Source organism: Aquila chrysaetos, chromosome 6 (genome assembly GCF_900496995.4).
Source record: "Aquila chrysaetos chrysaetos chromosome 6, bAquChr1.4, whole genome shotgun sequence".
Taxonomy (NCBI): Eukaryota; Metazoa; Chordata; class Aves; order Accipitriformes; family Accipitridae; genus Aquila; species Aquila chrysaetos.
In genome coordinates, this window is record NC_044009.1 from 30,877,301 (window position 1) to 30,903,848 (window position 26,548).

Sequence of the window (26,548 nt, forward strand, 5' to 3'; positions counted from 1 at the left end):
GTGATAGCTCAGCTAAGGAAAAGCGGGAGCTTGTGATCTCCTTCCTTTTAATGCCTTCCTGCTGGGGAGTACAGCCCCCCGCGGCGGGGCGGGGCGCGGCCAGCGCCCCCTGCCGGAGAGCGGGGGTCGCCCCGCGGGGCTGTGCCGGGCCGAGCTCTGCCGGCGGCGGTCAGCCCTGCCTGCAGCGTGCGTGGGGCATCGGCCGCGAGTGATTTGGGATGCTGCTGCGTTGGGTGGAGCGTATCCGGACTTGTGGGGGTGGTTTTAAGGGATGTGTTTAAAACTCCAGGGCCAACAGCAACTTCTCGAGGTGTATGACGCTTCATTTTTATGTTTTTAGAGCTATGTCCCCAAAGTTGTCACCATCAACAACAGCTACTTGCCAGCAAAGCAACTGAAGGCTGTGGAAGAACTCGTTTCCCTTTCTTGCCAGAGGCCAGGCGCCCAAATGGGGTAATGTGGAAGTTTCTGATCTTCTATGTGTTTCCAGGTCTGTTCTTCAGGATCTCCAAGTGGAAGCTTTAATCTTCAGTGATACTGTAACAAAACACAGATTCCTGTGATTTTCTGGTGCTTTGCAGTTATTTGGACGAAGTGAGCTAGACACACAAACACAGTGGTTGCAGCTGCTTCTCCGAAGAGTGGATTAGGACAGTATGTTCTGTGTACTGTCTGGTGGATCTGCAACATTGCCAGTGACTTCAGAGCTGACAGGGCAGGTTGCACCTAGGCAAAGTCCATGTGGACATCCAGAGTCTTGCAGGGATGTAAATGAACGAAGTTCTTCAAAGTAAATTATAGATAGTAGTAAAATTCATGTTGCTCTATCTCTGTTCTCAGCATCGTTAATAATAGAAAAATGTGATTGAAAGATATATTTGGAGACTTAGGTGTATGTTCACTGTGCATGTATGTATACATAAAGTCAACACAGCTTTTTTTTTTTTCTTGCTCCGCAAGCACCAGCCAGCAGAGGGTGCACAGGTTAACAAGGAAGCCTTATTTCTGAGCTATGTTTACCGTTGATGGCTTCCTCTTCATGTTAAACTTGTGAATAGATTAATTTAGTAAATCGGTTTTGTGTTGTATTCTGCTGTATAAATAACAGGAAAAGATGTGAATTACCTCATGGAAAAAAGCAAAAAAAAAGGGGAAAGAAGTAAAGGATTGCACAGAATACTTACATATTTAAATCCCATATCGTACAAACACCCATTGATACGTGGGAAGACAACTTGTCTGTAAAGTTAAACAAATGTACAGGTATTTGCAGGATAGTAGCCTAAAGAATTATATGTGAATCTGCCTCTTTACATTATGCAATATTTAAGAAATTTGTACTAAGAGTGACTGGTAGGTATCTTCTTAATTTCTATTATTCAAATTATTTTAGTCAATAGTATTTATAATGACACTGTTTCTGAGTGTGCCTTTAAGTGTTACAAACATGGAAAAGCAGAACAACTAACACTGAAAATGTTACAATAAATAGAATCAGTACAAAAGTAGAAATTCCATTCCAAGAATGATTCTAGGATATCAAAATATAGTTTTAGCTTCAGTTGCAATGAAAATATTCTTCACAAGTTGAAGTATTTAAATTCAGTTAAAATACTTTATCAAAGCTTCATTTTAATGGCAAAATAGTGAAGTCAGAACATCTCTATTATAAATTTAAATAATGCAATATCAACAAACCACTTATCCTGATCAGAACAAAATCTTTCAACATTCAAAAAAATAATAAAAATGTTTGAACATATTAAAGTGTCAACAGAGTTGCTACATTTCTTTAAAATACTGTGATTTTCTTGAATCAGCATTTTTTATGAGCTTCTGTCAGAATGTTTTATCACCTGCCTTTGCAGGTACTTCATAGAACTAAACTCAAGTTTAGTTTAGTATTGAACAAATTACATTAGTCACCTGTAGCAACTGAACTCCACATTTCGTCCGTACAATTAATCCAGATAAAGTGCTTTTGTTAGTTATTTCATGTTCACATTAATTGATTGAAGATTCAGTAAATAAAATACAACTGTATTTCTAAGGTACCTCTTTCTTTCTTGCTGACCATTCATGTCTCTTTGATCTTGCAGTTGCCATGATTTTATCTTTAGTTGCATTTTTTCAAGCTGTCTTCATTACCTTAAAAATATATTAATGTTTTCACTAAATGAGCGGTTTTATCTCCCTCCCTCCCTCTACCATTATATAAACTGTTTTTTGTTTGCTTGACTTTTTTAACAGGCTACCTGGCAGGTGGTATAAGAACAGGCTCTTCTTACTCGACATTTCTGTACATCTGGTTAAAATCATATCTGGTAGGGTTGGTTTTAATCTGCTGTTGCTTTTTAACCAACATTAACTGTGTTGTCTCTACAGGAGTCAGAATAAATCAAAATAATTTGTTGTTTTGTTTTTCTTTTCCCCTTGGTAGTCAGTGCTCTGCAGCAGTTTTACTGAAGTTGCTGTGTGCCGACAGGGAGCCCTGCATCATTGCTGGTGATGATGCATAAGAAGGAAAAACAGTTGAGAGTTTTAGATCTGCTGAGTTTGAAGTTGTGAAATATCCTATTGTTTCAAATGTGCACAATTTTTTTGAAGTATATAATTGAAAGACTAATCGTGAAGCCCCAAGAGGGCATGTTCAGTCACTTGGTAGAATAGAATAGCATTAAGCATTCACTTAATGAATGAGTCTGGTTGACAGTAAAGTCCCCTCCTCCTCTCCTCCCCTCGCCTTGATTTGAAATATTAAGAAATATTAGTATGTCTGTATTTTTAAAATAGCCACTGGTAATGCGTATTTATACCTTCTGTGTTACCATTGTCTTGAAGAATTTTTCACTTTGGGTCCACCTTTGGATGTAAGGTGTTCTGAGTTTTGGTAGTGTTGGATGGTGATAAAACAGATCAGCTACACTTTACAGGACAACATTAGGGATTAATTGTCAAATGTTTTGTAGATAAGCTTCTAGGTGCCAAGCAGAAGAAGTAATTGTATGAAGTTCATTGTTTCCAGAAACTTTTCTGTCTAGAAATGTAATATAAGCTGCACCTAGTCTTCCTAATATAGGCAAATTTTTCTTTATAACAGAGACTCTACAAGTAGACTTAGTGATTGGAGATGGAAGGAGTTGTTAGCTTTGTAATTGGAGATCAGTGAAATATCAAAACTTTTTCATCTAATAAGTTCATTGAACTAGGTTCTCAGACAAAAATGACAGGTTATTTCTGTTCTATTTTGTTTGGGGGTTTTTTGTTTTTTTTTCCACTCTGACTTCTCTTTCAGAACTGATACTTCTCAAGGATTTTACTCATCAATGAAGTGGTTTATGTATGTTTTGGTGTTATTCACTATTTAAAAAACAAAATTAGAACAGTTCTTTTCTCCTGTATCTCTAGTTTTTCCTCTGTGGATGTGACTGCTCAGAGGTTTTAATACCAACATCAATTAGAAATGTAATAATTCAGATCTAGCTGGCAGTTGGTGTTTATACCTTCTTCTGCATGTCCACTTTCAAAAAGCTGTACTAAAGGTGCTGTGTTAGATTGTTTGGGGAGGGGAGAAGTTTTAAGGCTGTTTTCTTAAAGTTTCTCAACTAAACTGAGGACCTGATCTGTATTTGTAACAATGACAAAATTCTAAAGGCTAAAAGGCAGTGCTCCACAGGGAAAAAAAATCTTCCATGTTGCTTTTGAGTGTGGTTACAAAGTGCATTGTTTCTTTAAAATAGTTATGCTGCCACAAAATATAGGCATTTTTAATGTAATTCAGTTTCATGATAAAGATGGAGGTTGAATTGTTTTGATTAATAATCAAACTTAAAACCTTCCTGACCATGGCTCTGAACAACGAAATAACTCCTAATTATTTCAGACAACAACATTTCTTGCTGTCATCGCTTCAGGGTATGATCATCTTATCTGACAAAGAGAAAGGGTGTTTGCCTGTTTCATTAGCAAAATCAATTAGAGAAACAATCGAGCAATGACTTTCTTCTGAAAATATAATTTAGGCTTCCAAGTCATTCAGATGCTTTTTGAACTTTTAGTAGCCAGATTGCCCATTAATCTCGTGATCCATGGATCACACTAACTCTCAGGGATATACATCCATGTCTCCAAGGAGTTCCTTCACATTTAATACTGGATGCAACAGTGAACATAACTCTCCCACCTACCGCAGTCTCGTTGCATTTTCTTGATGTTTCAGATCTTTATCAGCTAAAATTGTGCAATTATCACTCAAAGGATCACATTCTCATAAAAAGAGCTGTATCTCTGGATTTTACTGATACAAGATCATCTTAGTCATCTGACTATAGTTCCCATCTGTGCATCTTTTCATGTTCTTACTGAGATATTTAGAAAGCCAGGAAAAATTATGTGACTAGCCTAGCAGCTGAATCATTGTATTTTATGTTGAATATAAATGCTGGCACAGGAAGTGCAAGATACTATCTCAGGTCTTTTTGAATGATTGAAGGAGGAAGAGGATTTGTAAACAGTTTGCAATGTAATCATGAAATCTTTATCCAGGCATTCCTAGAATTTAATCATAATAAATTAATATTTAGATCAGATTGTCATTTGGGGTTCTGGGGGATTTTCTATTTGTTTTTGTTTTCAAGAATGTTTCCTTTATGTAAATTATGCATTTTTCAGAAAATATCATGGTGTGTTAATTTTCATGTCTCATAATTATTATTTCATAATATTCCATATATGTTAAAATTATGCATTGTTATGAAAAATGCATACATATTTTCAAAAACAAAGCGTGAACAGTTTGTAGTAATTAAAGTATAAACTGGAATTGTTTTAGTTGCTGAGACACATTTAAAAAAAAAAAAAAGAGCCATAATAAACTCATTAACATTAGAAGAGGTTTTAATTTTTTAATAAGACTGAATGTTACATTTTCACTGTATAGTGATACCCCATATCCTGGTAACATTGCAGTCCCAGCAGCCAAAATTTATCAGTGTTTTTATTTGACAGCCAAAAGGCAAACTCCATTTTATTTAATCTTTGACAAATAAAAAGAAATTTTAATCATTTTTTCTCTTTTTTTTTCCCTATAGGTTTAAAATGAATAAACAGTGCCCTTTTTAAATTATTACTCATTCAAAAGTACACCTTAAATGAGGAATTGTTCATTTAATTGAAGTGATTCCTTTGCCAGGCTTTGTATTGATGTGTACAAATTAATCTTTTTTTATTCACAGTACAAGACTTGTGATCAAATAGTACTGTTTTCCTTGAGATAAAAATCTTCATTTTGTAACCAATTTGCACAGAATGTTTTCTGATAATGTCTGTATTTAAACTGTTCCTGTTCTTTTGTAACTACATTTTGTATTTCCGGTGCATTAAATTTGTACATTTGGTTTATACAGAAGAAGCACTCAAAAAACCCACAAAACCAAAAAGGCAGGAAAAAAATAGGACTAAGAATAATTTTTAAAGTCATTTGCAGAGCACTTGAAGGGAAAAAGAACAAAGGCACATCAGGGTAAAAGTAGTAGCAGGGGTATTTCATTTTACTCATCTCCTAGAAAGCCTGCATTAACAAGAATATGCAAAAAAAAACCAAAACCCCATCAAGACAAAATGCTGGTACTAGCTACACACACTTGTTATCTTTCATTATTAATACTGTATGAAAAGATTCCAAGTAAAGTGAAATATAGCTATATAAGAGAGAATTATACATGTAATAGAAAAATCTCAAGCACTTTATAATTTGCATGAATAGAAATTTAACATTTAAAACCATTTCTTTTAAAGAGGGCATTAAACAGGGATCAGGAGAACACATGGCAGAAATTTTGGAAGGCTTTCTGGTACATAATGTTTACACTTAAAAAAATAAAATCTTTAATTTCCTATCTAAAAGTGTAAAACCACAGTCACAGTTCTAGAATGAAAACTTTTGAAGATGGTTACCTAGTAAGTGGGGTGAAAAATGTCAATCTCAATGACAGTATGTACCCACTAGTAGAAGTGGTTTCTTTACTGATCACTTCTTGCTTGTCTTCTTAAAGGTACAATGTCAAACTTGGTTTATTGTTTTACTTTGTATTTCTTTTTTTTTCTCCTGCCTGATAGGACTTTGAAATGATACCAAATAATTTATCTTTCAACTGGTTTCATTCCAGTAGCCTACTTTGGGATTATTTGGGCTTTCAGCACACTGAAGGGATGTTGCTATTTTCTAAAAAGCATTTAAATTGATATTATACTAAAAGATTATTACTAAAGTTGATATTGGTGCTTGATTATTTGACCAGTTTCTCATGTAAGTGACATAAATAATTAAGTTACAGGAAAACTGTAATTTGAGTTAATTGTGTTTTCAGGTCTCTGAACAAAATGAATTTCATTACAAGGCTTTCTGCTTTATGTCTGAGGAAAAGCAAGATGCAGCAGAGGCACCAAAGTAGTAGACGACCAGCTGTTCCACTTGGATCACGGATTTTAACTGATCCTTCTAAGGTTTTTGAGCATAACATGTGGTGAGATATTTCCTCAAGGCTGATTTTCATATATTTTTGTATATTATTTACTATGATGAATAATGGGAGGGGTGTGTGTATATATAACAATGGACTGCCAGGATAGATGTTGAAAGGTAGTCCTAGAGAGAACTTGAGACTGTCACAAGTAACAGTGACAAGTTATGAGTTCTCAGTGACTTGCATAAAAAGCTGCTGAGCAAGTAGTTAGTCAAGGAATGAAAGGCAAAATATTGCTATAGATCAGTAATGAATTAGGAGACGGAAGATGTAGAGGATAAGTAGTCCGTGTTATAATGGCAGAAATATTGCAGAATAATGTAATGTACCTAACTAGTAACGTTAGGTACAATAGTGTTGCATACTGGATTAGCGCTGTATTCTAAAATTGACACCATTTCAAAAGGAACATGTAAATTACTTGTATTCTTCTGAAGGCATACTGAAGATGTTGCAGATAATTCAGCAGAGATTTCCATACAGTGCACAATTGTCAAAAAAAGTAAATTGAATTTAACATAAATAAGTGATATAATAGCAGAGAAAACATTAACATGTAAATATTGACAAGAATAAGAATTGCCCTGATTTGCAGCAGTACATGTCCATCTCTGAAAGGTATTTTTATGATTAATGGGGGTCAGAAAAGAGTGAGAATGCTAGTCAACACAGTGGGAAAACTGAGACTGAAGAAGCTAGGATTTTTGACCATGGAATGGAGATGAATACAAAACAGTAGGTGACACAGGGAGTGTTAGAAGGATAGAAGAATACCTAAATTTTTCTAGAAAGTAGAATATCTACCTAACATATCTGGAAGACCAGGAATTTTTATTCCTATTGTTCATAACTTAAGAACAAGGAATATTTCATGAAAAGAGAAGTGGGGAATTTAGAAGCTCTACAAGAAATTATTTTCTACATAATTTTAAAATATATTTTTTAATTCTGCCACACACCATTTTTGAGAGCAAGGATTTAGAAAAATTAAAAAAGCAACTGGATGTGGCTAATGATAACCAATGGGTAACATAACATAGGAGTAACAGATTCAGGGCTTAAGCTTACTTCATTAAAGTAATCTGCAGTTCTTATGCCTTCCTCAGAGGTGTCCCCTGCTGGCAACTGTCAAAGAAGTTACTGGACAAGCTTTTGTTCTGAAATGAAGTTTCCAGGTTGCTGGGTTTTTAAAAATTATTATTCTTTTTAGTAGTCCATTTTATTTGTTAATTGGTCCATTTGACTTTTTAATCTAAATTATTTCGAAAGTTTCTCTAATAAAAGTCTGATGAATAAAAAGGTCTTAAGAGAAGAATATGACACAGAAAATTGTCTTCTGGTTAATAAACTAATACCTTCATTACTCTTTTTAGTCTCTAAATTTGGGCTTAACTCATGAGATAAGATATACAAATAGGTCTGTCACCTATGACTTTTTTCTAAGCTAGATGTCCCTAAGCCATGGTCCCCAACACATACCACCTTAAGGCCAAATCTGGAGTTATCTATACTTTGTAATTTCCTTGGTGAAGGAAGCTGGAAGCTGGCTGGTTACTGTGTTAAAAGAGTGTAAAGTTTACCACCATGTTTCATAAAACTATATGCGGTGTAGTTCTTAAGCATCTTCCAGATTCAGGACATCCTGCTAGGTGGAAAAATCCTTTACTTGTGTGGATGCTGATTCAAATGTAGGCTATATAGTCTGGGTAGAAAAAGATTTTAAGAAAAAGACCACCCGTTTTCTGTAACATTGTACCTCAATGAAACTCAGTTTTGTTTGATTTTTTAATTTCCTTCCAAATAACTGATCATGTGTAGCTTCAGTTTTTCTTGCTAGCATTCTGTGACAGTCTAATACAGAGTTACCAAACTATGATGCAGATAGTTGGGAAGATGGGATTGAAAGGAACAGGGTTGATCAGAAAGTGGATCTGCAGATGAATCTGTGTAGCTTACAAGGGAAAACAGGTGAAACCAAGTTGGAACAGAGGCTGCGTGGAAGTCACAAAAGTCTTAATAAATCGAGAACCTGGCTATGAAGTGGGGGGAGGTCCTTGGGTCTGAAGCTGGCTGAATCAGCAGGGTTCTCACTAGGGAGATAAGGGGGATCAGGATGAGTGGTGGTTGAGCTAAATAGATCATGCAGGGTGAGCATAAGAGATACATCTTCCCTAGCATTGCTGTATGAGGATTTATGTCCTTTTGTTTTTCACTCATCATCTTTGGTACTTCATAAAGTAGCAGCCTTCTTTTTGCCTGTGTGAATTGGCAGGGAGCCAAGAGCTGCTACCATTGCTGCTAGGAATACTAAGTAAATTAAATTTGGGAACTAATGCTTTAGATATTTGCTATGGTGCTTTTCTATCATTTTGAGTGAGAAGTAATGAATGATGCTAAACGTTGTGGCAAAAAAGTCTGCTTCTATTCAGGTTAGTAATTGGCATAGTTTTCACATGTTAGTTTTCAGAAATAATTAAAACCTATGTTAGCAAACAAGTTAATGGAAAAGGGATAAGTTGAATAAGATGAACTGAAAGTAGCATCGCTTGATCTCATGTCAGGCCTACTCATGTTAACAGTTCTTGGTGTGGTTAAAATGGATAGCTTGCTTTGCTGCTGTCAATGTTCAGCTTAAAACACTTCTGTGTTTAAACACTTCTGTGCTTAGAATTCTTCTTTATCCTGTGTTTCTGCCAGCTTGTATTGCTGAAGGAGCTGCCTCATTTGAAGCATCCAAACTACGTAAATAGTTTGCATAAGAACTATGCTATGTCCCCTCTTTTGCACATTTTGATCAAGAAGTGCTGCTGCACTCCTGTTTGGGGTCTTCCATATAGAAATCTCTAGGAAAGACCCAAGAGATCTTTTTTTCAGCTTTATGAATTTCCAAGGAGGGACAAAAGGAAAAAAGTTGTTGATGAAGATGGACGACTGCAGGCACCTAGAGTATTGCTTGTAGAGCCCTTAAGGGGTCTGACAGACACACGATGATGGTTAAAATTGATCGGCTAAAGCTTATAGCACAGCAAGTCATATAGTCAGCCCTTCTAACAGATATTATTGCCATCTAAATAGTCCTTAGTTTCAGCTTGCTAGAATAGGCAAGGTCAAAAATGGTGATAACATTGAGGGAAGCAAGACTTTCCAAGAGGATGGCTCCCTAGTAATGCTTTGGTCATTCAGTTTTATTCTACTGCAGCACGTCTGTCAAAGCCTTGACGCTGCACAGGAACATTTGGTATACGAACAAATACAGGAAGGGGAGAGGCAACCTGCTGGGGACAATAATGAGAAATATTTCAGTAGAGATGCAGAAATCAAGTCTGAGGCAAGCAGACAAATACATACCAATTAGTTTCCCACAATTAACAAAAGAGGACCAGTGAAGGTCTAAGAATTAAATTACCTATATGTCACCAAGCATGGAACAGGAAGATGCTTGTTAGCTTTTAGAGACAATCAACTGTTTTCAAGTTGGCACCTTGTTCCTTTTCCCATAGTAACCAAGGGAATTTTAGTCATAGGCTTTCAGTTAATTGATTTCAGTAGGATTAGGATCTAATAGATTACTTGAATTATATTACCTGATTTAATCTCATTTCTAAAACTGTTCAGACTGGACAATTTGGAGGGACAGCTGATTTGCTTTAAAAGCTGCCAGCAGCATGTTTTTGGGCACTCCCCATTGTGGCCTGATCAAACACAGAATCTACAGGGAAGGCAGTTTAGTCATCAGGGTCAGATCTTGGCTTGGTTGTGTGACCACTTAATGGATTAATATAGCATTTAGTTAACCACTTTACACAAATATAGATAGCATAGACTCTGGAACCATTACAGCACTGCTTGTCTTTTCTTAGGAATGTTTCATTCTTGTTTTTCCTAGATGTTTCCTGTCTCTATTCCCCAAATAAGTAAAATCCTGTTCATCAATTCCACCTGTTCTACTTGAATACGTAGATTATGCTCCCTGTGTCAGGAACAGCTGATTCCTTTGCTAAATGACCTTTGTTTCTCATCATAAACATTAGTAATGCGAGAAGTTTCTTGCATCAGGGTGTTTGTTGATAGATCTATTATTATATCCAGCTAAACACAATTCTAGTGGGACACTCAAAATACATTCCTATAAACTTACTCAATTTACAAGATATATGTTTATCCTATTATTCAGAAAAAGTGCATACTACTTCAGCTTCTTTGCAGTTGGAAGATTTTTCTTAATCACTTGAGTTTTACCTAACTAGTAATTAATTTTTATCTATCATATACTGAAACTTAGTTTTTAACTGTCAGTCTCCTTGTGGTTATTTGCTTGCATTCAAAAAGAAAATGTATTTGTGACAGTGTAGCTAATTTGTGACTCTTTTCCCTGGGAAGAAAGATTATGGAAAATCCCATTTAAAGGCTGGTTCTTCAACTGACTTTTGCAGGGACCACATGCAGTGGTCACAAGAAGAAGAGGAGAATGCCAAGGAAAAAGTAGCAGAGAACTCACTTGTGAAAGTCCAATGGGAAGACCAAGGTAACAGTTCATAATGGCTTAAAAATTCCTATTTTAATGCTATTTATTAAAGCATTTAAAGATGCTTTAAAATCCAGGAACACTCTCTTATTTCTACACTCTCTTGTCTAAATCTGTTGGTTGGTTGGGGTTTTTTTTGCTTAGTTGCCTCAAAAGATCATCTCAAAGTGTGTTTTTCTAGCAATTCAGTTACTTATTTGAGCAATTTTGCATTTGAGGGGGCAATAGGCTCTATGTAAAACAAGTACAGCAGTATGGTGCAGTTGCAAGTGCTGGCTCCTTTTGCAGTTCTTCAGAATAAAACTCCTACTACACAGGACTGTTAGTTCATCAAAGGGAATGAATTTGCAGCCAGCTAGGGTGCTGGGGATGAAAGTTCCCATGTACAATATTCAAATGCTTTTTAATGATCTGTGGACTGTTTAGAGAGCTGGTGTTTGTACATTGCATCATATTTCAGTTAAGTGCCATGAAAGTTGCACTTGTCCCAGCTGGGTCCCAGGTTGCTGCCTTGGCCAGGCTGAGCTGGGAGTGCTTCAGGAAGCAGTGCGTTCACTGTGTGTGGAAGGTGTTCCAGTACATCACGCAGAGTCTGCTCTGTAAATGATTAAGGAATTTCATGCCTGTCTTCAGAAGGGAAATTTAATGTGTTCTGCATTTCTGAAGATTGATAGCTCTAGGTTCAAACTGGCAAACTAAACCCTAGACTAAACTCTAGGATAGTTATGTATGATAAAGCTGGAGTATCAACTTGATAGTAACATAGAAGACTGGATCTTTAATTTGTTCCTTTATTGAAAGATATTCTGAAAACAATTACTTGGATGTCCTAGGCCTCACTTTACTTAGTGTGTCTTGAACCCGTCAAATTAGATAGTGTCATTATGATCCTGTGCTCAGTTTCATTGATGTAACTGGCGCACATGTTGGAGTTTATTTGAATTACCTGTGAATGTGTCTGGATTGTGTGCCCTTCATCACTTTGAATGCTCTGGGATTGTCATCCTGCCCTTTTCTGTTAACTCTCACATTCTTTATCTAAATACAGGAGTACCATGTTTGTTTTTCAAAATGACATCTATTATTTTCATTTGGTTTGTATAAAAAGTTGAAAAAGAGCTCATAATTGAAAAGTAAGCTGTGTAACCATGTGGCTTATGGAACCTTTCATTCTTCATCTACAATAAACTAGAACTTAGTTTGTGCTGGTGAGAAATGGAATAATCAGGCATTTGTCTATTGCCAAGAAATACAAGAATCCAAGGACATTTCCAATGAATGCTCCTCTGTTTACAACTTCAATAGGTGAGCATTGCTGATAGAGTTCCTTCAGAAAGCTTCAGCTTCATTCTGCAAGGGGAAGTACATTTTGGCCTATTTGTGTAAACAATGAACTAGACTGAAGCTAACAAGCAGGTTATTTTGGGGCCTTGGAAACCTCAGTAAGGGGAAAAAGACAAGACAGATTTCAACAATACTATTACATCACTAAAATAGAATAGTTCTAGTGAGCCTTGTTAAAACAAGAGAAGTTAAACCGAATGAACTCATGATACTACCTTAGGAATTTGGTTTACTTATTAGCATGACCAGTTTCTTCTCAGGCATGCCTGCTAGTGTTGAAAGATTCTGTTACGGAGAAAAATCAGTTGACTAAGTAAGGGATTTTTTTGTCTCAGAAGGTGATACATTTATTAGTTTTGTAATTTTACATGCTTTGGAAAATATAGTAGTCAGGCTACTTAAATATACGAAATGAAACAGAAAATTGATAATAATACTGCATGTGTGGTTATTACACAGTGGTGCAGGAGCGACCAGTGAAAGAATGGAAAGTGAAGTGTTCTTTCACTTGAACCTATGTAATACTATACTAATACAATTTGAAGGGCTGACTTTAGCCATTGCTTTCCTTCAATTCTGAAATCTGGAAAACTTGATGGGAATTTAAGTACAAGGGTTCTGAGCAGACTTGTAGAAAAGTAGTGACTATAACAAGGGGTAATAATGATTTAAGAACCTTTTGAGTAGAAAGTTTGTTTTTTATACTGAAGCTGAGCAATCTATGAATGTGCAACTTACGCTACTGAGATCTGGTATATATGACTTCAATCAACTTGGTGCTTATATGATAAAACAAGTCTGTACAATTACTCTGCATAGCTGAGTCTTGCCCTTTAGTAGTACAATTTGATATATTAAATGTTAAATTTAAAAAATTATGCAGATTTCTAGGACAAGGCATTCTGCCACCTCCTTGCCACTTCCTACTGCCTGTCTGTGCCTCTAATGATAATTCTCAGTCTTGTTTATCTCTGAAAAGCTGTAGCGATTTAGGAAGTAGTATGTTAAGATTTAAACGAGAGTAGTAGGAGAACTACTTAATAATAATTACTTAATAATTACTCTGTGCATTTATATTAAAAGAATTAATGGGTCAGTGTAAGTGAGTAGGGACAAAATAAAAAAGGCAACATTTTATATGATGTACACTTAGCAAGAGACATCAAGGGTAACAAGAAACAGTTCTGTAAATGCTTTGGGAATGAGGGGAAAAAAAAGAAAAATATTTAGTTTGGTACTTAGGAGGGATGACGAAGGGAAAACCATCAACAAAAGAGACACTGAAAAAGCTGTAATTCTTATCTTTTTATCAGCCTTCCTTTGAAAGGGTTAGCTGCAGTCCAGTGGCTAGCACAATTAGTGCTAGTGAGAAGGAGGAAAGATTGTGTTCTTGTACTGAGAAAGAACAGGTTACAAAGTACATCCATAGAGTACATGGATGACTGGGAAAGCAGAAAAGAGAATATTTACTTTTTTAAAAAGGGAGGTGGGAAAAGAGTGGAGTCAGATAATTAGTTTCCATTCCTGGAAAAATACTGGAAGAGATAATCCTGAGCTTGCATACACTGGGTTTGGAAGAACAAAGGAGATGAATACTGGCCAACAAATATTTTTCAAGAATAAATCATGTAAAATCAAGCTAATTTCCTTCTTGGAGAAGGTTACAAGCCCTGGGGATAAGGAAAAAACAGCAGATGTCCTGAAATTTATCCTTAGTCAGGCTTCTGACTTGCTTTACTTGACATTTTCATAAGCAAGTTAGGCAAGCGAGAGCTAATGAAACTGCTTTTGGATGACTGAATGCCTAGAGAGATCCTTTCAGAATGGAAGGCTGTGCTGAGCAGAGAAGCGTTTTGTTCCATGTCCAGTTCTGCTTGGTATTTTCATTAGTGACCTCAGGAAATGGGAGACTTGAAGATGATATTAAGTGAAGAGATGTTTCAAGTATGGTGAAGGTTGGGATTAGGATTCAGAAAGATCTGGACAGCGGAAAAAAAAAGGATCTGAAAGACATAAAATTGCTAAAAATAAATGCAGAATACTTTGCTTAGGAATAATTCCTTGAAAAAATACTAGGTTCTGGAACAACTGGCTAGGTAGTCATTTTGCAGGAGATCTGAGGGTTGTGGTGAATCACCAGCTGAATCAGCAGTGTCATGCTGTTGCAAAATGGCAAGCTGGGAGTTATAAACAGGATTACAGCCTGTAAACCTCGTAAAATATTCCTTTTGCTCTGCGTTGATAATGCCTTCACCAGAATACAGCACCAAAAAGTAGTAAATCAATTGGAGAGAATCTAGAGAAGAAAAATGAAAATTATTGGAAGTCTAAAAATGATGACTTCTGTGGAAAAAAGGAGAGAGTTAGGTTTAGACAATCTAGAAAAGAGATTGTTTATGGGCTACATAGTAAAAGACTTCAAATAAGTAAATAGGTGTTGCAAAGAGAAGTGAGTAACCTTTGCTTTATCTGCTTGGTTAACGGGACAAGAATTAGTGCACTTAAATTGCAATAAGAAAATTTCAGGTTGAGTAGTGGAAAAGGTTTCTAACTGTACAGATGGTGAAGGACTGTAATATATTCCTGAAGAAAGTTGTCAAACCTATATGAAAGGTGGTATTTTAAGAATAAGTTGGACAAATTCCTGTGGAGAAGGGATATGAATTCCCTGACTGGGTGAAATCCCTTCCAGTCCTATTCTTTGACATTCTAACATTCAGTTAGAATGTTTTGTGAATTAAAAGTTAACAAAAAGGTCTATTGTAAGACTCTTTGAAGTATTTTGAAAGTAAGAAGGCCGGTATGTTGCTTCTGACTGTATTGTTATTTTCTGTCAAAACTGCGTAATTGAGTGGTTAAGAGTGAATTACTGTGTATTGGCTATGCAGTATCAATTATCACTCCAGTTCACAGAAAAAAAAAAAAAAAAGGAAAAAAAAAAGATGCAGAAAGCATCCTAAGTGACATAAAATGTAATTAAACCCTCATGGCAGTTATTTTGCGTACAGATCAAGGTAAGACCCCAAATCCTTATGTTTTTATTTAAATGTGTACAATGTGGGAAACTACAGATTTTTAAACTGTAAATTTAGGGTCCAAATTCCATGTTGCTTTGCAGTATTTTGTAGCTAAGCTCATATTCACCAAGTTTTTGTTTTGTTTTAATTTCAGATAAATATGAGAGAGAAGCCAGTAAATATTGGAATGAATTTTACAAGACTCATAAAAATAACTTTTTCAAGGATCGCAATTGGCTGTTTCTGGAGTTCCCAGAAATTCTTCCAGAAAAAAGGCGAGAAGAGTTGAAAACAGAACAAAGATCTTCAGAACACACAAAAATAAACAGTACCAACAGTTTTTCACACAAAAATGAAATGTCTGAGGAAGGAGAAAAATATTGGAAGAAAAATTATGGAGGTGGTTCTACTTCTGTACAAGGATATGTATATAATAAAAAACAAGCAAAATCTCTTACTGACAATCCTCAGGGTAAAAACTGTGGAGAAGAACTTGGCAGGCTAGAATCCTTCCCTGGTAGTGATGCCACTTACAGAATATTAGAGGTAATGCATGGCAAATGTTCTACCTGTCATATAGAAATCCACTTAATTGCTGAAAAGCCTGATAAAGATGCTTAGTAAGTATCAAGAAAGTAAACATTTAGAATTCGACGCACTATATTCATTTATGGCAGAAACTTTCAGAGAAACCTAGGATCTGGGCTTTGTTTTCCCTTTTAAAGTTTCTCCCAAATCAGAATTTAGGGCTAGATTGTCAGATTACGTTTTCACTGGAAGCTGAGTTTCTAATTTCCTAAGGAAAGTTATGTCTTAAAGTGCTTTGTTCTTTAAGTACTCTGTCGTAAAGTGCAAGTACTTGACGCATTCTTGCCAAATGGTGAAATTGGACAAGAACATTACATTTTCCTATGCAGTTTGAGAGAAGGACTCTCTCTTAACTTTAGAAAGACATTGAGGAGAAATGTGATCACAGAAATGATTTGAGAATTGTGGTATGAGCTGTTTATATCTTTTCTGTCCAACATACCTTCAAGTCTAATGGGTCCTACCTACCAATTAATTTAAGACAAAGATAAAAATATTTTAACTTTTTGTTTCTCTTCTGATTTTAGGTTGGTTGTGGTGCTGGAAACAGTGTCTTTCCTATTTTGAAAGTTCTATGGTATGTAGTGCTGGATTTTCAAATATGAAAGTTCTAGTCTCATCTTGTTCATTTTCTTCAAATGTTGGTGCTAGACCAGTGCTCCAGGAAGTGTTGAGTGGACTGTTTTACAGCCCTGAAATTCTGATTGCTTGCAGACCGCAGATAATGTTGGTAGCGTCAGTACAAGATACTTCTCATACTGGTCAACCCTAGTCTTGGGCGGACCATATTTCCTGACAAGGTTTGTCTTCAGGTGCATTCAGACTGATTTCTTGTAGTTAATTTCAGGCAGGTGAAATATTCTCGTCTTATATGTCACCGTAAAGCTACTAGGTATCTCTTCAAAAGGCCAAAATCAGAGACAGTAGGTAATGGTATGTGATCTGCTGGTAAGAAGTTGTATTATTTCTGAATTTGGCTGGTACACTTTGTCATATTGCTTCAGGTTTTAGTGTCAAGGAAGGCACAAGTCCTGTACTGCATTACTTAATTCCTTGAAACATCTTAATCCACTTAGCTTCCAGTTTTAGAAGAAGCTGTTATGACTGCATGTCCTCCCTTCCATGTAGGCAGGAAGGTTTTATTGGAAAGGCTGTGTATGTATCAAGGGCTGAAATAGATTTCTTCTTATTTGTGCCTCCAAGAGCTTGAGTATGGCACAGTTCATTATTCTACAAATCAATTCTGGTTGCTAGCATCACCACTTTATAAAAATACTCCATTTTGCAGATATGGAAACAGAAAGCAGGAAGAATTGAGTGATGCACCAGGGTCATACATGAAACCTATTAGTGTTAGTGATGCATCTTCATCCCGCAACAAATGCTTTGCTTTAGACAGCATGTAATGAAAGGAGAGCCCTGTTTCATATGAAGAGTTTAGAAAGTAACACTATGTAGGGAAAAGATATCATGTGGCTGTATTAAAAAAGGTGAGACAAACTTTTGTGTTTTCCTCACAGGAGGCATTAGTCATAGGTTGGCATTTCTAATAATTAAGAATCCACTCATTAGGTATTTTTCCTGGAGATCTCTATTCTTATGCAAATCCTTCAGTCAATCACATTGGTTGGTACGTTGAACAACTCACACATTTGTCTTGTATGTGACCTGATGGAAACATGTCTTATCTCTTAGCAGGCCTGGCTTTATAGCACAGTTGGTTTAACTCTGAATTTAATATAAAAATTGCCTTTTGTAGGCATATAAAAAGAAGCCAGTGTCAAGTATGAGTGTACCCTGGCTACAAAAAAATTTTCCACTTGGGTTTGTAACTTTTAAACTGCTTCCCCCTGTCCCCCTTAAATTTTAAGTTACTGCTTTTTAATACAGTGCATCATGAAATCACCATCCAGATCAAGCTGTGTCTTTGTTTTAAATTGACTTTCTACATAGCTCCTATTCTGCTTTAAAAAAATTGAAATAACATCCTAACAAGTCAATTAGGTAATCAGCTTAACCTTTTGCAAGTGACTGGCTGGGTCCAAAACCTGGCTCTTGTCGTCATCAATGATAAATATCTAAACTCATCAACTCTTGTGGTGGGCACAGAGCTGATAAAAGTTTTGCTCAGCAACACGGATGGAATGTGTTTTGGTCCACAAGAGTTCTCCTGTTGAGCCCTCAGAGAGAGGTCACTGACTCAGCTGTGTATACTGTGAGGTCTTATAGTCACTGCCAGAGTTTATTGATTCCCTTTCTAAAGAAACCATCTGTCCAAAACCTCAAATATTTTTTGAGAGATATTAATTGATCATGAGTTGACCATGAGGTCATCCCTCAGTAGGTTTTGAGGGGCTTGCTTAGTTTCTCTTAAATGAATTTTTTGGAGGTGAAAAAAATTTCTCCCTAGAGTTACTAGTGTCTGATGAATAGTACGAGGAAATTTTGCAGCTGGCTTAGTCTTGGCTGGAAAAGGAAGGGAAAACAGTGCTACAGGAAATTCTTATTCATCTTGGCTTACAAAACAAAGGGGATAATGGAGGGAAACAACCAATACTGCTTAATCTAATCAAAATCACAGTAAGGTGGCACATGGGAACTCAAGCTTCTACAGAGCTGTGGATGACTTTTGCAACACCCCACCCCTGCCCAAATCATATTGCTAATTAAACTGCATACATGGGCTAATGATAGAGACTTAATGCAGTACTTGTGTAAGAAAATGTGACCTTTTAATGTGCATTTATGTAATACAACACCAGGACATTGTCATCAATCCTGACAGCCCTCTGTGACCTTCTTTCTTTTCCTTTTCACTTCCTCCTCAACAAGGCTATAACTCTCCTTTTTATACTAACTGCCTGTTGGTATTCTTACGAATTTGTCTGCCCTATTGGTTCATTACAACCTATGTGGCTTTCCATGGGCTAGACATCAATAAAGCATGCTTGATCAAACCTGTGGAGAACCCCAAAGGGCCCTCTGTAGTTCAGTGAACACTGATGTAGACTTTCATCTTTTACAATTATAATTTTTTAACTGATGTTGGTTTTGTTTTCCTAGCAATACACCTGGAACCTTTCTATACTGTTGTGATTTTGCTTCAGGAGCAGTGGAGCTGGTAAAGGTAATTCATATGCTCACTTTAGAGTACCTTATAAGCCTGTAATTCAGGAGGCTGCGAGGAAGCTGTCTTCATGAAAAAGAATGTGATGGCTTTGACAACTTTTAACTGAAGTTTTCAATATTCCAAAGAACAAAGTCTTACTCTGTGTAGAGAGGAATGAATACCATCAGTGAGCTTGCTTCTCAGCTTGAGTAAGATACCAGACAGAATAGGCTTTTATATGAGATGTTTTACAATGCTGAATAATTGAAGAAAAAAAGTTTCTTGAGTCACAGTAAACGTATTAACTACTACTGTTCTCTCTGTGCCTCTTTTCATCTTTTTCCTGACAGTCACATTCATCCTACAATTCAGCCTGGTGTTCTGCCTTTGTTCATGATGTGTGTGATGATGCTTTACCCTATCCTTTTCCAGATGAGATCCTGGATGTCATTCTCCTTGTCTTTGTGCTCTCTACTATTCATCCTGACAGGTAAATGAAGACTAAAGGGCAAAGCAAATGGGTTAAATCTCTTTTATCGCTGGAGGTTTTCAAGAACAGCAAGCAAAAGAAGATGATGAATCTTTAATTTATTATTTAGTAAGCTACAATATATATATAAAACGATGTATTTTAAATGCTGTTTCCCGTTTTCAGGCTTCAAGAGAAAAGCTGGTCAGGCTAATTCATTAGTGAGTCTCCTGTCTCCATCAAAATACAAGGGGTATATTGTAACTAAATACATCCCTATTAAAAGTGACAGTGATTCTAGAAAATTAGAAATTAAAAAAAGAGACTGCTAGTCTTCTAGAAGGAAATTATTTTTAGTGATCAAAACCAAACATTCATGATTTAACACCTTACAATATGTTGATAAAGGCTTAGGTTGCTGATTTAGCCACACGCAAATGCTTACACGCAGGTCCTTTGAACCAAAATGCATTCAGAATTCTATAACTTGTTTGGATTAAGAAAACTTGATCTAATTTTCATGCATAGTGTTATGTTGAATGCTGTTAGCCTTGTTACTAATGCCTCTCAATGTCTAATGAACCAAACTTTATGACTGTTAAGGTTGGCTGATTGTGAAAATGCCCTTTTTTTAATGGGAAAAATGCAAAAGAGGGCATGTAAGTTAAAACTCCTTGACTTTTCCTTTAACTAGATCACATGAAGGGAAATACATGCTGTATGTGTGGTAATACATTTATTACTTTAAGAATGTCATTAAAATGGGCTTGGCAAACAGAACAGTATTTGCCTAAGTCTGAGAACTGTTTCCCTGCCTAAGTTATTAATGATTAGCTTTACAGAAAAATCTTTCCCATATAGGATATTACTCTTTCCTGTTTGTTCAGAGATGAGCACATGAGTCATGCAAAGCCTGGGTCCAGATTTCAAAAACAATTCAAGCACTAGATTTCAGATCTCTGTAACAGTGGTGATGCTGCCATGAAGAAATTGGACAATAGAGATGCATTCATTCAATCGCTTTGCCTGTAGAAGCAGTAATCAGATGTTGTGTCAGAATTTCTGTGGATCTTTTCCTATTAGACTTTTCAGAATGTGGGGGGTGGGGGTTTGGGGTTTTTTTTTTTTTCCTCCCCATGTCAGCATCTAAAGGCTGACATGTATGCTTGTGTGTGTGTGTGTGTGTGTGTGTGTGTGTGTGTATACACACATAAAGATTTCCATGTAATTATCAGTGTTGTAAGACCCACTTTCCAAAGATTTGTTAGTCATTACTGTCATCTCGTAGAATTAAAATGACTGCATAAAGGCAAATGTAATCCAGATTCATCTTGCTCAGTATGCATTTTTTCTGGAAACTCTGAAAGTGGGAAATGGAAAAGAAAACTAAGAGAGTGATGATGCAGAACTTACGTACTGTGGAGACCTGGAAAATATACATGAGAGGGACAGATTTGTATTCAGCACAATTGTTCCTTAGTGATTTCTCTTCAGGCTGTTGTGTTTAGTTTTTGATAATTGCTACTTTTGTACACCATTTTTAACACACTTCAATTCTGCTAGAAGACCCCTCTAAAAGTTGGTTGCAGAATTTGAAAGGTATTAAATTTTCTTCAAGCTATATAATTGATGTGCTCTAGTCCTACGGGATGTGACTTCTCAAAGCACTTTCACTTTTTGTTTATGTAAACTTCTTTTCCATGTGCACAAAACTTATGTTTATATAGGCAAAGGCTAATTCTGTGCACAATTACCTGCCTTGGAACAGTCTTTTATTCTTAGGTGGTGCTGCCTTTTCTGTCTGTGGCAGCATACTTCGTTGCCTGTGTTGACCATGAGCAAAGAGGACAACTTTTAAAGCACTTGGCTTCCTCTAAGGGAATTCCATGCCTAAAAAGTGTATGCTGCTTTTTGTTCTTGTTTGTTCGTTCATTTGTTTGTTTGGAGATATGATTTTATTTTCTGCTGAACTACCTCCTAATTCTGTCCCTTAAAAATTAAGGTAAGATGCCTGCACTGCTGTTGCATAAAGACTAAATTGCATTAGTGCTTGAGTTCTGACATTCTTGGGGCAAAGGGGCAAGGCCACCTGAGAGACAGACATGGTGTAAGGATGTTCTCTTGACACACAGTAATGGTATGCTGATTTTGTATACTTAAGTAGAACTTACTCTTCTTTAGCTCTTTTCAGATACAGCACCCTGCCTTTCCTTTCCATTCATTTTGCATTTGACTCTGGCTTCACATATTCTACATGGTCTATCAGCTTCCCTGTGGGAGGAAAGGTTGAATTAGGCAAGTGGACTTTTGTACTTTGCAGCCTGTCAGGTGCAGACTGCCTTTTGTGGTCTTTCATGAATGTGGAAAACCTGACTCCTTTGGTTTATTCTGAAAGAGTGAGGCAAACCCAAGCCATTATTCATTAGCAATGTATTTTGCAGAGTAATGCAAATGTATTTATAAGAAGCTCCAAGGTAAGGTTAAAAAGTGAGAATGAAGATGCTCTGGTCTAGTGAAGGGGAGAGAGTACTGTGTATGGTACTTGTTCCTATCATACATACAGCAGGCTGATGTAATCTTGATAAGGAAGAGGTGATGTTACGTACCACCAAGATTCACAAACTTGTCAGCATTTTGGAGGATGCAGACCTTCCTCCTCAAACTAGCAATATCTCCAGATGGAGTTCTGCCAGATTTCTCTCCTGAGGGACTACTCAGATTCTTCTTTCCATCCTCAACCATTAGGTGTGGAGATACTGATTTTGTGTGTATGATCAGTACCCCCATAAAGAAATCAGGTAAGTTTTTGTCTGCCTTCCAGGCTCTTGATTTTGCTATGTACAGCAAGAAGGCTCAGTCTAGCTCACCAATGCACATAGCTAACTGTTCATTCATTGTTTGTCGTATATCTGCCTGACCCATATGACCCATATACTCAAAAACTGTGTTTTAATCCATCCTTGAGGTTCTGTTCAAGTGAAGGAAATGGGCTCCTTTTCTCTTTCCAGTTTGTGTTCTCTTACAGTTCCTTTTAAATTTTTGGTTTAGAGGCTTTTTTGTAAAGAGTTCTTCCTGTTCACAAGTGCCTGGCCTTTTTATAGTAAATATAGACACATCTTCTCACTGTAGTTTTGGAAATCTATGTATATTCCAAGCATCTAGAAAAAACCAGTTATGTTTGCAAATTTCACCAGTATCCCATCTATTTTCTAAGGATGCAAGGGGTTGTAAATAGGTTGGCTAAACTACTGAAACCTGGAGGAATGTTGTTATTTCGAGACTATGGAAGATACGATACAGCTCAACTTCGTTTTAAAAAAGGTAATTCCTGAATGCTTCTGTAGTTCACTATTCATTTTAAGTTGTTTTTGAAAAAAGTGCTATGTCCTTTTTCATTACTGCTCTAATTTCTTAGGTCATTGCCTGTCAGAAAATTTTTATGTACGAGGAGATGGAACCAGAGTATATTTCTTTACCAAAGGTATGAAATGGTATAGTTTTATAGAAAGGGTTGAGTATATCTCAAGATGATTTGTGTTATAAAAGCTCATTTTAGAACAGAAATTTAAAGAAACTTTTATTGGCTTTTTTTTAGTACTCTGCTTTTACAAAGCCCAAATCTAAGTGTTATAAGAAAATAATTCCCTTTATGTGTACACTTGTTGCGTCTGAGGTCTGCAAGATTTCTTAAAGACATCACTGGAAATTTCTCTTTGTCTAAGCATCTTGTGTCTAATGGTATGCTCAAATTCTGTTATTTAAAGATGTACTTGATTTCTTTCTTAAAATTGAGATAAACGTGCTTGGAAGGACAGTTGGTAGCAGTGCTCTGATATTTTGTTCTGCTATGTTGCTGAAACCGAGCTGTGAGGCTGCACTTTTTATTGCTCTTTGCCTGTCCACTCACTTGGTTCTCTTGGCAGTCAGTTTAGACTGGTATGTTTTAGCCAGCTACTAGAAATTGTGAAAGTGACCATCACAATACTTTTTTTTTTTTTTTTTTTTTTACCCTTTGCAACCTAGACTGTAAGCAATAGAGATGGATCAGGATTTATCCCAGCCTGTGTAATTTTAGAAGTGAGAAGGAGGATCTGGGACTTGTATGGGAAATAACTTGAATTCAAAGAGCCTTCTCAGTTTTTAAATGTCTTGTTTTGTGCTTACTCATGACAAAGAAGCTTAAAGTTTTCCAGTGGTGACTGACAAGGAGATAATTATGTTGGCATAAATGTGTGGATTGTCATTTGGCAGGTGAAACAGCTTTATCTTGATAACATGCAGACAGTGACCAAATGGCACACATTTGTTTTCCTCAACTCTGGCATACTGAACCCTCTGAAGAAAGGGGATCTATGAATGCTATGAGTAATAACCAATGTGGTTTGGGCCTCAACATAACATTTTTTTACTGTAATATAAATAGAGAGCTGTAAAAATGAATTTCTAACAGAAGACTTCTTACAGGCAGTTTCCTTGATCTTTCAAATCACAAAACAGATTTAGTTCCATCTTTGGTTGAACTGCAGGTTGTTAATTACTACATTCTACAAATGTCTTTTTTTTTTAAATTACAATAATTCTTCATATGAGAAAACAGATGAGGTATGGAACATGTTCAACTTGGCTGGATTAACTGAAGTACAGAATTTAGTTGATCGGCGATTACAAGTAAACAGGAAGAAAAAAGTGAAAATGCAACGAGTTTGGATACAAAGCAAGTTCCAAAAACCATTGCTGCTATCTTTGAATAATTCTGAAGAAACCACTGAAAGGCACCCTTATAGATAATTGTACCATGAACTCCAGAAACTGAAGCAAATTTGAGTATGTATATTTCCTATAAATCTTGTGTTAGCCACTGAAAAGGAGAAATATATTGAACTGAAAACATTTCCCTGATTTTTTTGTAAATGTATATGTGTGAAAATTATCAGGGGCGGCGGGGGGAGCAGGAGGGAGTGCATTTCTGACTTCTGCTTTATATGCAATAAAGGGATATGCATTAATCTATTCATAACTGTGACCAGGCACTATTTTACTTCCTTGAATATGAATAGTCACTAAGTATAAACGTGTATCTTGTTCCTGCTGAAATTCACAATATGTAAAAAGTTTTAGACTGAAGCACGATTGTTTCAGAGATTTGGAGAAACAGAATATCTGTTCTCACTATCCCTACAGGCTGTGCTGTGTTGATTTCTGAGTCATATCTCTTTTAAGCACTGTGTGTCCTGCAACTGTGTTTCCTCTTTGGGGGGAAATTCTTTGGTGCATAAATAATGAAGACAAAATCTTTCTGATTTGCATGTAAGTTATCATTACATACTAACTGCACATGATATGCATAGGTATCAGATTAGTCAGTGATTGGCATCCTCCACTGTGACTTACTCCTCTGAAGTCTCCACTTGCTATCTACATGCTCATCAGAAACATGCCAAACTCGTTTCTGTAACAGCTTAGTGACACATACATTATATTTAAAGTGCTGTAGGTTGTAAACTGAACACCATGTAGAAAAGAATTACCAAAATGCCAAAACAGTGCTGAAACCAAATAGTTAACATTTGCCTGGATAAATACAAGCATTATTTTTATGATATGTCAGATACACTAGAGGGAGGAGCAAAAAGAGTAGTCCAGAGTACATTTTATTAATATTGTTATGGGGTAATGTAATCACACTAAAATGGCAATCTACATAGCAGCTGAGATATTTTTGTTGTTAACAGAGAGAGGTTGCTTTCTTAGGGCTTGAGTCTTAGAAAAAAAGACACAATGTTTTTGTATTGACCCAGTGGAGAGACAGTAAAAGGACAGGACTACACTACTATGTCAAGTGCTTTTAAGAAGAAAACCAAAATGCAAACACTGTTTTCAGATGCAGACCATGATACTGAGGCTGTTGACAATTTGAAGTATTTGAAGATGCCTCATCTGCTATTTAAATGTAATTTTACAATCACTTAGCCACAAGGAGGAGAGGACAAGAAACAGGTGAATGAATAAAATAAATCTCTTACTTCAACGTAGATATAGAATGCATGTAATCTATAACATGCAGGCAGTTTTGAGTGCCATTAATATAGTGACACTCTCAAAGTCTCTTTTTTTGCTTTTGTTTTAGTCTGAAAGGTAAGCATGTCACAGATGACAACCCTTTTTTTTTTTTGCAAGTTGTTAGCTGCTAAGCTAAATAGAACTGATTGTGTTCTAGAAAAAAAAATTATTTAAATTTAGATGCTAAGGATCTTCATTCCCTTTGACAAGATGAGGGACCTGCTTAATTTCCATAAACCCAAATCTGTTTCAAGAATGAGGTGCAATAAGGGGTCTTTGAAGGTAGGATCTGATCCTGCGTTTCTGGTATATTCTAAACTCCCATTAGAGTAAGATGCTGGTTTATTAATTAAGTGGCTTAGGAAGCTTTGGTTAGCAGTGGTATTATTGTAACCTGCAATAAAACTCTTGTGGTATAAATCAAAGGTTAAAACATAGCTGTGTTTCTTCAAGGCCTAAGTCTTAAAAGACTGTAGCATCTGCACGGGAAATATAAATAAATATCTACTTATATTTTCATTAGATTGCTACCCTGTGCTATTACTTGTGACTTCTGAGTATGCATAGCTCTTAGTCTAGTAGAAAGCATTTTCAGTTGTAGAATTTTCCAGGGGGGTGATGGTGGTGATAAGCTCTTGAGCATCATGCAGTCTTATTCATGTGTGTGATGTAGATTTTCCATGTGTAGAGGCTAATGAAATGTTTGCTTTGGCTTTCACACTGATATGTTGGTACTGGCATGATTTTAATGTGCTGTGTTGTTCATTTAACAAAAATGTGACATCAGAAGAAACCAAACCCTGAATTCTCTTATGGCCTTGAGCAAAATTGGCTGTTTCTCTTCCACACCTTGCAGCATAGGTATTGGCTGCCTCTTAGAATAGTGGTGCCTGTTTTAGAAGTAGTAAGATC

At 36.3% G+C, this 26,548-nt stretch overlaps 1 protein-coding gene across 10 annotated transcripts in view; it reads left to right on the forward strand.

The window, feature by feature from the left end:
* The window catches only part of METTL8 (methyltransferase like 8), a 42,028-nt gene that overhangs the window by 347 nt on the left and 15,133 nt on the right, over positions 1 to 26,548 (forward strand). For 2 of the 10 annotated variants that reach the window (XR_005932747.1, XR_005932746.1), the window contains exons 2-8: positions 341 to 453; positions 6,369 to 6,524; positions 10,958 to 11,049; positions 15,565 to 15,956; positions 16,526 to 16,575; positions 19,062 to 19,125; positions 19,458 to 19,597. Coding sequence is in view for 6 of the 10 variants with exons in the window: in XM_041124634.1 (XP_040980568.1) it covers positions 449 to 453; positions 6,369 to 6,524; positions 10,958 to 11,049; positions 15,565 to 15,956; positions 16,526 to 16,575; positions 19,062 to 19,125; positions 19,458 to 19,597; positions 22,791 to 22,897; positions 22,992 to 23,057; positions 24,174 to 24,364 (1,263 nt within the window). In the remaining 4 variants the exon portion in view is untranslated. The other 8 variants (XM_041124634.1, XM_030016752.2, XM_030016751.2 and 5 more) reach the window with 8 other exon arrangements.